Raw genomic sequence first — 16530 nt, forward strand, 5'->3', positions numbered from 1 at the left:
TGCCATCATCACTAGATGTGGTCGTAATAATGGCGGGGGAAATAGGGACCCAAAGAAAGAGAGTAACTGGAGTTAGCCTTAGGGTTTTGTGAGTTCTGAATTGTTTTTGTTTTGCTACTGTCCTAATTTTAAAAGTTTGTCAGTGGAGTGGACAAGAACAGTTTAGTATCACTTAAACAGTCATGATATCTGAAGAAATGACTTGATAGTTATGGAAATGTTAGAATATCTGATTAAACACTGCTTTGAGTATAGAAATACAATTTAACCTCTTGGTCTTTATCTCGGTTTGGCCTACTTCTGAACAAGAAAATGTTACACAAAAGAATAACCTTTGCTAAGATGGAAACATTCTAATTTCTTCCTGTATTTGTTTAATTATGAGACTTTATGGTATATGATGATCCTAATTGACATGCTTTTGAAAGGACATTCCACACCAATAATACTGTGAAATTAACATTATAAAAGAACAAAGAAAATTGTATAAACTTTGCAGAAGAGCAGTGGAGCAATCTTATTTATAAAGGTAGGTAAGATGCCAGGTTTTGTTTCGTATGCTAGCAATCTACTTACAAGTTAGATACAGCAAATCCTGCTTGTTAACATGGAAGCTACATTGTGGACTTAAAATAATTATGTTACTCTTGTTTCAGATTCCAAGAGATGCAAAACATAAACTTGTTTATATTGCCAAGAAGAGTACTGAAAACATTGGAGTAAATGATTTCTCTCAAACAGTTTTATTTGGAGAGTTACCTGCCTCATCCCTTGGACATGTAACTGCTTTCCTAGACGAGGTACTGGTCTATCCTTAATATTTTAATCTTTCATTTATCTTTATGACACTTGGAATTATTCAGGACAACTGTGGCTATTAAAAAGAGAATTTTTAGAAGCCAGTCATCTCATTAGCCAGGTGGACGGAAAATGATAGTATTTAGACTGTTCCTGAAATGAGCTGTTATTGATGCTAATGTTCAACAGGTGGTTAATTTGCAGGATCCTCCTTTTCCTCTCTTTCTAAATAATGGAAGGAAATTAAAAAGCAGCTTGAATTGAATAGGCTCCTGTACTTAGCTATAGGTATTAAACTTCATGTTCAGAGTAGACACAAATTTACCCTTTGGAAAGGGGTATTATCAGTTTTTCAGATTCCTGTTAGTTTCTAAGTGCACTCATGTTAGATAATGGGAAAGGGTAATGGAAATAATGTATTAGGAATGACTGCCTTAAAATTCCTCTTTCTCTCCCCTTAAGTCAGAGAAATGCTCTCTAAAACTGTGTTACTGGCACTCTAATGTGCATTAGAACCACCTAGGGATTTTGTTAAAGACAAACTGATAAATTAGGTTTGGAGTAGGGCTGAAATTCTAGATTTCTAACCTGGTGCTGATGCTGTTTGTTCATGAACCAGCTTTGAGGAGCAACGTGCCAAATAACTAGGTTTGAAAGAACCAGAGCAGTGGTTCTCAAACTTTGCTGAACATTTGGACCACCTGGGGAACTAACATGCCTCGGCCCAGGTCACACCTCTTACCAATTAAATTAGAATGTCTGGGGGCGGGTGGGAGCCAGGCTGCAGTAGTTGTTAAAGATCTCCAGGTGACTCTAATGCACCCCAAACTCTGGGAAACACTGGGTTAGTATCGCTAAACCAGATTTCAGTAGCCAAAGCAGTCTTGCCAACGCCAATATTTAACATAGGAATAATTGCCAACATACTTTTTACTAATGATTTGTCAGTCTCCATCTTTCACACCTCTTCTCCTTCCTGAGTCTCTTCTGCTGTCTTCTTGAAAGGAGGTGTTTTCTTGCGATCTCTGGGCTAACTAAAGCTTCTGTCCCCCAACTTCAGTTCTACCTTGGTTTCACTCCTCTTCTGTTGAATTTACATGGTTTTAGTTGATTTCATGGAGTTAACTAGGAAGAGAGTTTTCTATCTTCAGCACTTGAGACAGTTTTCGGTATGTAGCAGGTGTTCAAGAGATTTTTATTGAACTGAATCTGATGACAGGATTTCACATGGTATGTGAATGACCTTTGGTCCTGTGAATCCAGGCTGCCATCAGCTGGCCTTGGAAGGGCAAGGCAGCACTCTTCATTGGAATTCTTACTCTGTCTGTGTACGGTGACAGAAGATACAAAACCTTTCCCAGTTCATCGGAATTTACCTCAATACCAGGGTCTGCACAGCCCTCTGAAAAGTTTAAGTGAAAGAGAGTAAGCTGTCCCTGAGCACATCTATAGAAGGCACAGAACATTCAGAACCTCACGGGTTTAACAGGTTTGGAAGATTCTCATTTATTTAATTATGCTTGAGGATATGAGCATTGGGAGGAAAAAAGTGAGGACATCACGCTCAAGATGTCACTTGGGTTTCTTTATGGACAAGGCTTAAATTCAGAATGAAGGGGCCCTAAGGCAAGACTATAGATTTTTAGATAAAAAAAATGTTCAAGGCTTGTCTTTGCTTAGTATCCACAGTGGCTCACATAATTGGCTAATTAACTGTGGCTTACGATGTTTGAAGGACTCCCAAACTTTTCTCTCCAGGCAAGATCTCTCTTCCAAATTCCAAAAAGCTCCATATGCCTTCCTGACATTCCACTTGGTGTGCAATAGACATTTCATACTTAACATTCCAAGTTGAGCTGATGTTCCCCACCCTGTGCTGTTTGGAATTATTCCCAGAATAATGGATGTGAACTCCATCCTTCCAGATGCCCAAACCAGAAAAACCTCCTAGTCAGCCCTGACTCTTGGCTTTGTCTCACACTTTATATCCATTTTGTCAGGAAATCTTGCAAGTTCTGCCTTCAAACATACCCAGAATCAGTTCCCCTCTCCCCTCCATTGCTACCACCCTGGTCCAGCTCACCATTATCTCTCACCTTTGTTAATACATCAGCCTCTTAATTGGTTTTTCTGCTCCTATATGACTCCCATCTAGAACCTATTCCCAACACAGCAGCTAGAGTGATCCTTGTTGAAACACGAGAAAACATGTCACTTTCTGCTCAGACCCTGCACTGGTTCTCCTTTTACTCAGAGTAAGGGCCCAAGAGCTTATAGCAGTCTAGACTTTGCATTGTTTCTCGCTGTGGATCAACAGTATCAGCATTAGCTGGAAGCTTGTTAAAACTGTAGAATCTCAGGCCCCGCCCCAGAGCCGCTAAATCAGGACCAAGAAGCACAGGTGATTCTTAGGATTGTTAAAGGATGAAAGCATGGGTTCGAATTCTCTGTGACCTCCCCATGACCTCTCAACTCATCTCAGTTGCTAACTCATGGCTTCCTTGCATTTCCTTAATTGTCTCAGGTACACAGGTGCCCCAGGGCCTTTGCTCTTGCCATTTCTTCATCTTCCCCAGAATCCACTCAGCCAACCCCTTCATGTCTTGCAAGTCTTTTTTGCTCAAATATCTATTTTCCGTGAAGCCACCCTCCAGGTAAGCAGGGATCTTTGAAGGTCAGGGACTTAGGGTCAGGCAAGTGAGATACCCACTTCAAGAACAAAACTTCCAGAGAGGTGGAGAGAAACAAAAACAACCCAGTAATCAAGAGGAGTAATAATTTAAGGCAGTATTATTATTACTATTTTGGCTGTGCCACGTAGCTTACAGAATCTTAGTTCCCCAATCAGGTATTAAATCTGGGCCCTCTGCAGTGAAAACACAGAGTCCTAGCTACTGGACCCACCGGGGAATTCCCAAACGCAGTATTTTAAAAAAAAAACTAATGCAGAAAAAAATCAGCACTTGAAGTAAAAGTAGGATCACTAATAGTGCCATGCCAAGTCATGTTAGAGGCTGAGGCAAAAGGTCAGTAATACTCATCCTGTCTTTACTCAAAAATGTTGATACTTTATTCATCATTTTTGGATTAGCTTTTACTTTAAAAATATTATTCATCTCAATTATTGAGGTTTGTTGGGTTTTATTTTGATGCCCTCTTATGCTCCAAAGTGAGTGCCTTACTTGCCTTCCAGTAGTCCCAGCTCTTAATCTTCGTTGCTCACTGATGAGTCCCAAACACGCAAGACTCTGCCTGACACATAGTACGATCTAAGTAAGTACTTGTTAAACGAATGAAGGTTAAATAAGGGCTAAGGATAGCCTGTTCTTATAAGAGACAAAACACTGAAGCTGCAAGATATTTCGTTAGAGAAAAAGCATTTGGTGTACGATCTCTGCTATCTCCATTTGAATTTTTTGGACCTTTATATGAAAAGGACACTTTGTGGGAAATTGTATGCTAACTAAGCCCATAGTTGTCGTTTGTTCATTTAATCAGAACTTAATGAATATCTGCTTGGTGCCAGTGACTGAACACACCTGGCAATTAGTTAGGACGATCCTGCCATCGGAAAGCATGCCGTGTGAGCCAACGGTGATATGATGTGGTGGACGTAGTGGTTTTAGCAGGATGCTGTGGCACCTGCAGGGTTGGCAGGGGAGGTGGGGAGTCTCAGATAGGATGATTGTAGGTCTTGGTTTGCTTGGGGGCGGTTCCACTTTCCTCCTGTTACAGATCAGTTAACATCTGCTCATTTTTATTGCTTGTTTTTATTCTCTAAAGCATCCTCAGTTGTATGGTAAGTTACTTGGTCCCCATAGTGTCGAAGGACAGGAGCAATAGCTAGATGTAGGTGAGGGAAGAAGGGAGAAGCAGTGCAAAGGCACAGAGGTGAGGAAATCCAGATTGCATTTTTATTTCTTTATTTTTTATTTATTTATTTATTATTATTTTTTTTTGCGGTACGCGGGCCTCTCACTGTTGTGGCCTCTCCCGTTGCGGAGCACAGGCTCCGGACGCGCAGGCTCAGCGGCCATGGCTCACGGGCCTAGCAGCTCCGCGGCATGTGGGATCTTCCTGGACCGGGGCACGAACCCGTGTCCCCTGCATCGGCAGGTGGACTCTCAACCACTGCGCCACCAGGGAAGCCCTATTTTTTATTTATTTATTTTTTTGCCGTACGCGGGCCTCTCGCTGTTGTGGCCTCTCGTTGCGGAGCACAGGCTCTGGACGCGCAGGCTCAGCGGCCATGGCTCACGGGCCCAGCCGCTCCGCGGCATGTGGGATCTTTCCGGACCGGAGCACGAACCTGTGTCCCCTGCGTCGGCAGGCAGACTCTCAACCACTGCGCCACCAGGGAAGCCCCAGATTGCATTTTTAAAAATGGACTGCATTAATACGTTTAGATTGGGGAAGAAGAGCTGGAGGGTGGTGAGAAACAAAGCTGGAGAGGCTGATTAGAAAATTAACATCTATGTAACTTTTTCATCCAATGGTTGCCACCAAAGCCGGTTGTCAAACTCATATCCGTGTGTTTACTGGAAGATGGTAGCAGTAAGGCATGTTCTGTGAAGGTTTTTATCAGGACAGGCTTCAGTGGAAAGTTTTGAAATCAAATGGTCATTTATGACTTGCATTCCAAGCTAAACACTTCTGTCTTTCTGGGTACTTTGTATATGAAGAAGAAAAACATTTAATGCAAGGATTGGTGAATTGGTGACTCAATCAAGGAGCGAGGAGGGACTGTGTTATTGAGGTAGTGATTGGAATGAAAAGGATTGAGGTAGTTTTCCAGTGCTATGGTTCTTAACTGGGGTAGAATAAAGAAGGGATGGACCAAGTGTTTGAAAGGAATATGGGGAAGGTCATTTGACTATTTTTTCTCGTTTAATGACCTAATATGCTCTCACTTGTATTCAGTGTTGTATAGTCTTTGAAGTTTGACTCAGATATACAGTGATTAACAGTAATTTATGCTGAGAAGCTGGGACCTCCCAAACTTCTCTCTCCAGCCTTGATCTCTCTCCTGAACTCCAAGCTTAGACTTCCACTGCCCTTATGGACATGGCACTTGCTGTGTAATAGACATCTCAAATCCAGCTTCTCCGAAATTTTACTCCCGATCTGCTGCTCAACATTATTATGTGTCCCTATACATTATTATTTCTAACTCTATTATATAATTAGCAAAAGTATTAAAAATGTCATGTAGTTATTTCCTTAAGTATTATGTTGACCCAAATCTTGAAAGAAACAATAATTGTAAATGCTTATCAAGCCAGAATGAAAGTTATGATTTGGTTTTTGTAGTTAGTGTCTGGGGCCCATTCCTAGACATTTCCGTTTAAGAAGTCTGGCAGAGGACCAGGCTCCTGTACTTTGAAAGTGTTTGTCTCGTAGTAGTCTCTACTGATTTAAGAAGCACTGTAAAAAGAAACACTTTTTAAAGAGTGTTTTAAAAAGAGATAAAAGAAAGGTGAGTAAAGAGATTTAAAAAGAGATAAAAGAAAGGTGAGTAAAGAGAACTCTAGCAAAGGCACCATGGCTCTTTTATCTGTACTTGTATATCCCCTAGTAAACATGTCCAAATTATTTTGGTTTAGAGAAAGTTCACGGATTTTTCTTATAAGTCATAAAACCTAGACCAAAAAATTTACAGCTGAAGACAAAACCCCAGGTTAATTGAATTACTTTGTAATACAGCTTGTTGATAACAAGATTTATTGTCATTAAAGAGCACATCCCAGGTCAATTTGTTCTAAATGATGTTCATGGAGTTACTCTTGTTGCTCGCCTAATTGCTCCACAAAGCATGGGGCTCAGAATTTCCTAACAATTTTATCTACAGCTTGTGACACAAATATTTAATTTTAAAAGAAGTTGGCCTCGTCACAGAACAGCAAATAGAGTGAAGGTTTGAAACAGTATCCAGTAAATTAGAAATGTTGAAGAACCAGAATTATCCTCAACCCTGACTTTTAGAAAAAGCTGTTGCTATTGGGAATTTAATCTAGAAAGCAGTTTTTCAGTGGATCAGTGCATGTTCAGCCCAGTAAGACTAAACTGTTCAGTCTGGTTTCCAAAGCTCTTTATGAACCTTCCCAGCATTTCTCACAGCCCCGCCTCTTAGGGGTGCTGGCTCTAGTTTCCGGCAGACCAGACTGGAACTTTCTCAGAACCCTACGCCTGCAGCCCCCAGTGATTTTGCATCAGTGTTCAGTTTTCAGCCTGCCCTGCGTTGTTCATCTTAAAGATTTAAACCAAGTAGCAAGTTTCCTGGCAAGTCTTCCCTAATAACCCTCCTGGCCAGAGATGGGTGTTTTTCCTGTGTTTCCACATGACACAAAAACGTGCCTTTCATGGCAGTTCTGATATCGAGGTACCTAACCCACAGAGCTCATAGAAGACACGCTAGTTCTTTTCTTTTTTAAAATTTATTTTTATTCAAGTATAGTTGATTTACAATGTTGTGTTAATTTCTACTGTACAGCAAAGTGATTCAGTTATATATATATATATATTTTTCATATTCGTTTCCATTATGGTTTATCACAGAATGTTGAATATAGTTCCCTGTGCTATACAGTAGGACCTTGTTGTTTATCCATCCAATATATAATAGTTTGCATCTGCTCACCCCAAACTCCCAGTCCATTCCTCCCCTACACTCCTCCCCTTTGGCAACCACAAGTCTGTTCTCAATGTCTGTGAGTCTGTTTCTGTTTCATAGATAAGTTCATTTGTGTTACATTTTGGATTCCACATATAAGTGATACCATATAGTATGTCTTTCTGATTTACTTCTCTTAGTATGATAATCTCTACGTCCATCCATGTTGCTGCAAATGGCATCATTTCATTCTTTTTTTATAGCTGAGTAGTATTCCATGATATATATATACCACATCTTTTCTTTTTTTTAACATCTTTATTGGAGTATAATTGCTTTACAATGGTATGTTAGTTTCTGCTTTATAACAAAGTGAATCCGTTGTACATATACATATGTCCCCATATCTCTTCCCTCTTGTGTCTCCCTCCCTCCCACCCTCCCTATCCCACCCCTCTAGGTGGTCACAAAGCACCTAGCTGATCTCACTGTGCTATGAGGCTGCTTCCCACTAGCTATCTATTTTATGTTTGGTAGTATATATATGTCCATGCCACTCTCTCACTTTGTCCCAGCTTACCCTTCCCCCTCCCCGTATCCTCAAGTCCATTCTCTAGTAGGTCTGTGTCTTTATTCCCATCTTGCCCCTAGGTTCTTCATGACCATTTAGTTTTTTAGATTCCATATATATGTGTTAGCATACAGTATTTTTTTTTTCTCTCTCTGACTTACTTCACTCTGTATGACAGACTCTAGGTCCATCCACCTCATTACAAATAACTCAATTTCATTTCTTTTTATGGCTGAGTAATATTCCATTATATATATGTGCCACATCTTCTTTATCCATTCATCTGTCAGTGGACACTTAGGTTGCTTCCATGTCCTGGCTGTTGTAAATAGAGCTGCAATGAACATTTTGGTACATGAGTCTTTTTGAATTATGGTATTCTCAGGGTATATGCCCAGTAGTGGGATTACTGGGTCATATGGTAGTTCTATTTTTAGTTTTTTAAGGAACCTCCATACAGTCCTCCATAGTGGCTGTATCAATTTACATTCCCACCAACAGTGCAAGAGGGTTCCCTTCTCTCCACACCCTCTCCAGCATTTAATGTTTGTAGATTTTTTGATGACGGGTTCTGAATGGTGTGAGATGATATCTCATTGGAGTTTTGATTTGCATTTCTCCAATGATTAATGATGTTGAGCATTCTTTCATGTGTTTGTTGGCAATCTGTATATCTTCTTTGGAGAAATGTCTATTTAGGTCTTCTGCCTGTTTTTGGATTGGGTTGTTTGTTTTTTTGATATTGAGCTGCATGAGCTGTTTGTAAATTTTGGAGATTAATCTTTTGTCAGTTGCTTCATTTGCAAATATTTTCTCCCATTCTCAGAGTTGTCTTTTTGTCTTGTTTATGGTTTCCTTTGCCGTGCAAAAGCTTTGAAGTTTCATTAGGTCCCATTTGTTTATTTTTATTTCCATTTCTCTAGGAGGTGGGTCAAAAAGGATCTTGTGGTGATTTATGTCATAGTGTTCTGCCTATGTTTTCCTCTAAGAGTTTGATAGTTTCTGGCCTTACATTTAGGTCTTTAATCCATTTTGAGTTTATTTTTGTATATGGTGTTAGGGAGTGTTCTAATCTCATACTTTTACATGTACCTGTCCAGTTTTCCCAGCACCACTTATTGAAGAGGCTGTCTTTTCTCCACTGTATATTCTTGCCTCCTTTACCGAAGATAAGGTGACCATATGTGTGTGGGTTTATCTCTGGGCTTTCTATCCTGTTCCATTGATCTGTGTTTCTGTTTTTTGTGCCAGTACCATACTGTCTTGATTACTGTAGCTTTGTAGTATAGTCTGAAGTCAGGAAGCCTGATTCCTCCAGCTCCATTTTTCGTTCTCAAGATTGCTTTGGCTATTCGTGGTCTTGTGTTTCCAAACAAATTGTGAATTTTTTTGTTCTACTTCTGTGAAAAATGCCAGTGGTAGTTTGACAGGGATTGCATTGAATCTGTAGATTGCTTTGGGTAGTAGAGTCATTTTCACAATGTTGATTCTTCCAATCCAAGAACATGGTATATCTCTCCATCTATTTGTATCATCTTTAATTTCTTTCATCAGTGTCTTATAATTTTCTGCATACAGGCCTTTTGTCTCTTTAGGTGGGTTTATTCCTAGTTATTGTATTACTTTTGTTGCAGTGGTAAATGGGAGTGTTTTCTTAATTTCACTTTCAGATTTTTCATCATTAGTGTATAGGAATGCAAGAGATTTCTGTGCGTTAAATTTGTATATTGCTACTGTACCAAATTCACTGATTAGCTCTAGTAGTTTTCTGGTAGCATCTTTAGGATTCTCTGTGTATAGTATCATGTCATCTGCAAACAGTGACAGCTTTACTTTTTCTTTTCTGATTTGGATTCCTTTTATATCTTTTTCTTCTCTGATTGCTGTGGCTTAAAACTTCCAAAACTATGTTGAATAAGAGTGGTGAGAGTGGGCAACCTTGTCTTGTTCCTGATCTGAGTGGAAATGGTTTCACTTTTTCACCATTGAGGACGATGTTGGCTGTGGGTTTTTCATATATGGCCTTTATTATATTGAGGAAAGTTCCCTCTATGCCTACTTTCTGGAGGGTTTTTATCCTAAATGGGTGTGGAATTTTGTCGAAAGCTTTCTCTGCATCTATTGAGATGATCATATGGTTTTTCTCCTTCAATTTGTTGATATGGTTTATCACATTGATTGATTTGCATATATTGAAGAATCCTTGCATTCCTGGGATAAACCCCACTTGATCATGGTGTATGATCCTTATAATGTGCTGTTGGATTCTGTTTACTCGTATTTTGTTGAGGATTTTTGCATCTATGTTCATCAATGTTATTGGCCTGTGGTTTTCTTTTTTTGTGACATCTTTGTCTGGTCTTTGTATCAGGGTGATGTTGGCCTCGCAGAATGAGTTTGGGAGTGTTCCTCCCTCTGCTATATTTTGGAAGAGTTTGCGAAAGATAGTTGTTAGCTCTACTCTAAATGTTTGATAGAATTCGCCTGTGAAGCCATCTGGTCCTTGGCTTTTGTTTGTTGGAAGATTTTCAATCGCAGTTTCAATTTCAGTGCTTGTGATTGGTCTGTTCATATTTTCTATTTCTTCCTGGTTCAGTCTCAGAAGGTTGTGCATTTCTAAGAATTTGTCCATTTCTTTCAGGTTGTCCATTTTATTGGCATAGAGTTGCTTGTAGTAACCTCTCGTGATCTGTTGTATTTCTGCAGTGTCAGTTGTTACTTCTCCTTTTTCATTTCTAATTCTATTGATTTGAGTCTTCTCCCTTTTTTTCTTGATGAGTCTGGCTAATGGTTTATCAATTTTGTTTATATCCTCAAAGAACCAGCTTTTAGTTTTATTGATCTTTGCTATCGTTTCCTTCATTTCTTTTTCATTTATTTCTGACCTGATCTTTATGATTTCTTTCCTTCTGCTAACTTTGAGGGTTTTTTGTTCTTCTTTCTCTAATTGCTTTAGGTGTAAGGTTAGGTTGTTTATTTGAGATGCTTCTTGTTTCTTAAGGTAGGATTGTATTCCTATAAGCTTCCCTCTTAGAACTGCTTTTGCTGCATCACATAGGTTTTGGGTCGCCGTGTTTTCATTGTCATTTGTTTCTAAGTATTTTTTGTTTTCCTCTTTGATTTCTTCAGTGATCTCTTGGTTATTAAGTAGTGTGTTGTTTAGCCTCCACGTGTCTGTATTTTTTTCAGATTTTTTCCTGTAACTGATATCTATTCTCATAGCGTTGTGGTCCAAAAAGATACTTGATATGATTTCGATTTTAAACTTTAAAGTCCCCTACTATGATTGTGTACATGTCGATTTCCCCTTTTATAGCTGTTAGTATTTGCCTTATGTATTGAGGTGCTCCTATGTTGGGTGCATAAATATTTAGAGTTGTTATATCTTCTTCTTGGATTGATCCCTTGATCATTATGTAGTCTCCTTCTTTGTCTCTTGTAATAGTCTTTGTTTTAAGTCTATTTTGTTATAAAGCAGAAACTAACACATCATTGTAAAGCAATTATACTCTACATGATGTTAAAAAAATTAAAATTAAAAAAAATTAAAAAATAAAGTCTATTTTGTCTGATATGAGAATTGCCACTCCAGCTTTCTTTTGATTTCCATCTGCATGGACTATTTTTTCCATCCCCTCACTTTCAGTCTGTATGTGTCCCAAGGTCTGAAGTGGGTCTCTTGTAGACAGCATATATACAGGTCTTGTTTTTGTATCCATTCAGCCAATCTATGTCTTTTGATGGGAGCATTTAAGCCATTTACATTTAAGGTAATTTTCGATATGTATGTTCCTATTCCCATTTTCTTAATTCTTTTGGGTTTGTTATTGTTGGTCTTTTCCTTCTCTTGTGTTTCCTGCCTAGAGAAGTTCCTTTAGCAACTGTTGTAGAGCTGGTTTGCTGGTGCTGAATTCTCTTAGCTTTTACTTGTCTGTAAAGGTTTTAATTTCTCCATCAAATCTGAATGAGATCCTTGCTGGATAGAGTAATCCTGGATGTAGGTTTTTCCCTTTCCTCACTTTAAATATGTCCTGCCACTCCCTTCTGGCTTGCAGAGCTTCTGCTGAAAGATGAGCTGTTAACGTTATGGGGATTCCCTTGTATGTTATTTCTTGTGTTTCCCTTGCTGCTTTTAGTATTTTTTCAGTGTATTTAATTTTTGATAGTTTGATTAATATGTGTCTTGGCGTGTTTCTCCTTGGATTTATCCTGTATCAGACTCTCTGCACTTCCTGGACTTGATTGACTATTTCCTTTCCCATATTAGGGAAGTTTTCAACTATATTCTCTTCAAATATTTTCTCAGTCCCTTTCTTTTTCTCTTCTTCTTCTGGAACCTCTATAATTCGAATGTTGGTGCATTTAATGTTGTCCTAGAGGTCTCTGAGACTGTCCTCAGTTCTTTTCATTCTTTTTTCTTTATTCTGCTTTGCAGTAGTTATTTCCACTATTTTATCTTCCAGGTCACTTATCCGTTCTTCTGCCTCAGTTATTCTGCTATTGATCACTTCTAGAGATTTTTAAATTTCATTTATTGTGTTGTTCATCATTGTTTGTTTGCTCTTTAGTTCTTCTAGGTCCTTGTTAAATGTTTCTTGTATTTTCTCCATTCTATTTCCAAGATTTTGGATCATCTTTACTATCATTACTCTGAATTCTTTTTCAGGTAGACTGCCTATTTCCTCTTCATTTGTTTTGTCTGGTGGGTTTTTGCCTTGCTCCTTCATCTGTGTGTTTCTCTGTCTTCTCATTTCACTTAACTTACTGTGTTTGGGGTCTCCTTTTGCAGACTGCAGTTTCGTAATTCCCGTTGTTTTTGGTGTCTGTCCCCAGTGGCTAAATTTGGTTCAATGGGTTGTGTAGGGTTCCTGGTGGAGGGGACTAGTGCCTGTGTTCTGGTGGATGAGGCTGGATCTTTTCTTTCTGGTGGGCAGGTCCACGACTGATGGTGTGTTTTGGGGTGTCTGTGGACTTATGATTTTAGGCAGCCTCTCTGCTAATGGGTGGGGTTGTGTTCCTGTCTTGCTAGTTGTTTGGCATAGGATGTCCAGCACTGTAGCTTGCTGGTCGTTGAGTGGAGCTGGGTCTTGGCCTCTAGATGGAGATCTCTGGGAGATTTTCACCATTTGATATTACATGGGGCTGGAAGGTCTCTTGTGGACCAGTGTCCTGAAGTTGGCTCTCCCACCTCAGAGGCACAGCCCTGGTACCTGGCTGGAGCCCCAACAGCCTGTCATCCACACGGCTCAGAATAAAAGCGAGAAAAAAAAGAAAGAAGATAAAATAAAGTTAGTAAAATAAAAAATAATTATTAAGAAAAATAATTTTTTAAGTAATAAGAAAAGGACAGAGAGAACCCTAGGAGAAATGGTAAAAGCAAAGCTATACAGACAAAATGACACACGGAAGCATACGCATACACACTCAGAAAAAGAGAAAAAGGGAATAAAATATGTATATCATTGCTCCCAAAGTCCACCTCCTCAATTTGGGACGATTCGTTGTCTACTCAGGTATTCCACAGATGCAGGGTACATCACGTTGATTGTGGAAATTTAATCCGCTGCTCCTGAGGCTGCTGGGAGAGATTTCCCTTTCTTTGCTTTGTTCGCACAGCTCCCGGGGTTCAGCTTTGGATTTGGACCCGCCTCTGCGTGTAGGTCGCCAGAGGGCATCTGTTCTTCGCTCAGACAGGACGGGGTTAAAGGATCAGCTGATTCGGGGGCTCTGGCTCACTCAGGCCGGGGGGAGGGAGGGGCACGGAGTGTGGGGTGAGCCTGTGGCAGCAGAGGCTGGCATTACGTTGCACCAGCCTGAGGCGCGCCGTGCGTTCTCCCGGGGAAGTTGTCCCTGGATCCCGGGACCCTGGCAGTGGCGGGCTACACAGGCTCCCGGGAGGGGAGGTGTGGATAGTGACCTGTGCTCGCACACTGGCTTCTTGGTGGCGGCAGCAGCAGCCTTAGCGTCTCATGCCCGTCTCTGGGGTCCACACATATAGCCGTGGCTCACGCCCGTCTCTGGAGCTCCTTTAAGCGGCGCTCTGAATCTGCTCCCCTCGCACACCAGGAAACAAAGAGGCAAGAACAAGTCTCCTGCCTCTTCGGCAGCTCCACACATTTTCCCGGACTCCCTCCCGGCTAGCTGTGGCGCACTAACCCCCTACAGGCTGTGTTCACGCCCCCAACCCCAGTCCTCTCTCTGGGATCCGACCAAAGCCCGAGCCTCAGCTCCCAGCCCCTGGCCGCCCCGGCGGGTGAGCAGACAAGCCTCTCAGGCTGGTGAGTGCTGGTCGGCACCGATCCTCTGTGCGGGAATCTCTCCGCTTTGCCCTCCGCACCCCTATTGCTGTGCTCTCCTCTGTGGCCCTGAAGCTTCCCCCCTCCGCCACCTGCAGTCTCCGCCCGCGAATGGGCTTCCTAGTGTGTGGAAACCATTCCTCCTTCACAGCTCCCTCCCACTGGTTCAGGTCCCGTCCCTATTTTTTGTCTCTGTTTTTTCTTTTCTCTTTTGCCCTACCCAGTTACGTGGGAAGTTTCTTGCCTTTTGGGAGGTCTGAGGTCTTCTGCCAGCGTTCAGTAGGTGTTCTGTAGGACTTTTTCCACGTGTTGATGTATTTCTGATGTATTTGTGGGGAGGAAGGTGATTTCCGTGTCTTACTCTTCGACCATCTTGAAGCTCCTCCCCTACCACATCTTCTTTATCCATTCATCTGTTGATGGACATTTAGGCTGTTTCCATGGAAGACACACTGTTCCTTACTAATCTCCTAGCTCAACAAGTAGTGGGTACAAAGCAGGAAATTGTAATAATAATACAATTTGGAAAGATTTGTTTTATCCCCATTGGAAAATAAAATAAAATTTCAGTTTGTTTTTAGTTAACTAGAAGGTTGTGTTCTCAAAATCAGCTTTAAAAAGGTGGAATACCTATTTTCTAAGCATTTTAGCTAATGGAAATTTTATAGGTAATGCTGATGGTCTGGACAGATTGTGTCAGAAAAATGTTTAATTAGTACATATTGAAAATGAGTGAGGAAGCAAGAAGAGACCAACTTCGTTAACTCAACAAACTCTTACTAATTACGTAAGATATGCTGGGCTTTGGGAACACAAAACAATTTTGGAGTGTTTTCACACATATAATTTCATTGGTATTTCCAACTTAATGGTGGAAGGAGTTCAAAAAAGGTTCATATGATTGAATGAACATCTTTCTATCAAAATTTAATCCACTGGGATGTCACCCAGGGCTGGAGAAGATTAATTTACTCTTGCCTCCATGTGATTCAAGAAGATTTTTTACATTACTATACCTGCCAGTGTGTGCAGTTTGCATTAAGAAAGCAGTTTACTTACTTGACATGATTTTGCTTATTTCATGCAGAGTTTAAGTTATTGGGAGCCTCCATAAATGTTTGATAAATGGGTAAATGAATGAACAAGTAGTATAGTATTTCCACTTCGAAAGAATTTATCTAATTAAATCTAAATGGGTCACTGACTTTGTCATCTCTTTGTAGATTAGATATCACAGGAGGATATTTATGAAATTGAAATTGGGTGGTTTTGTTGCTGATCTTGTGTGACAAGAAAATCTTTGAAGGAGCACCTTGTGTATAAATTAATTTCACTGCTTTTTAAAATGTTTCTCTTTCTCTAGATTTTAGTGCCAATTATTTCTAATAAGAACAACCATAAATCCTGGTCCTGTTTTATTTCACAAGACATGGAACGTCACATAGAAGTCATGAAAAATAAAATGCATATTTTTAGGGGCAAAATGTTGAGAAGAACTCTTCTACCAATTCCCACTATTGCAGGAAATGTTGACCTGGATGAGAAATATTCAGAGACCAAGTACGTAATGATATGGTTTACACAGGATATCAACATGGAGAGCCAACACACCCATTTAATATCATACCCCCAGCAAACTGTTAGCAAAATATCAGAATTATTATAACTACAGCATACTTTAAAAAATAATGTACAGAAACACCATATATATTATTTCCTTTCAAAGTATTCTTTCTAAAAGCAGACTGTACAAAAAGCAAGCAGTACCAATTGCCATAATGTCAACAGTACTCTTCTAGTAAAACGTTTTTGAGGGCATTATGATTCTTTAACAATTTTTTAAATGTTAGAGACATGCCCATGACAGAATAACAATGTCACAACTCAAATTGAGGCTATAAAAATAATAGATCTGATTTTGAAGTATTTATATTTAGAAAACTAGCTTTTATGGATTCATAAAATACCTATTAAAATTCAAGTCCTATCCTTATTTGGATGAAATGATTCATTTTTGTATTTTTAATCATTTCAATGTTTGTAGACTAGAGCCAAATGAAAGGACAGTACTCCATGCAATTGAATCAGTAGTTATTAAATGGTCGCATCAAATCCAAGAAATTGTAGAGAAAGATTTAGTGCGGCCTTTGCTGAATGGTCTTCACTCAAATCCTCAAACTGAACTGGATTTCTGGATGATGAGGAGAGAGAACCTAGCATGCATTTATGATCAAGTAAGTTGAGAGCCCTAGAAA

At 39.9% G+C, this 16530-nt stretch overlaps 1 protein-coding gene across 1 annotated transcript in view; it reads left to right on the top strand.

Annotated features, from left to right (window-relative positions):
- DNAH11 (dynein axonemal heavy chain 11) overlaps window positions 1–16530 on the top strand; it is a 316107-nt gene that overhangs the window by 1042 nt on the left and 298535 nt on the right. The window contains 3 exon segments of the mRNA XM_060157128.1: window positions 657–800; window positions 15639–15835; window positions 16320–16509. Coding sequence (XP_060013111.1) covers window positions 657–800; window positions 15639–15835; window positions 16320–16509 — 531 coding nt within the window.

This window comes from Lagenorhynchus albirostris, chromosome 8, assembly GCF_949774975.1.
Source record: "Lagenorhynchus albirostris chromosome 8, mLagAlb1.1, whole genome shotgun sequence".
NCBI lineage: Eukaryota > Metazoa > Chordata > Mammalia > Artiodactyla > Delphinidae > Lagenorhynchus > Lagenorhynchus albirostris.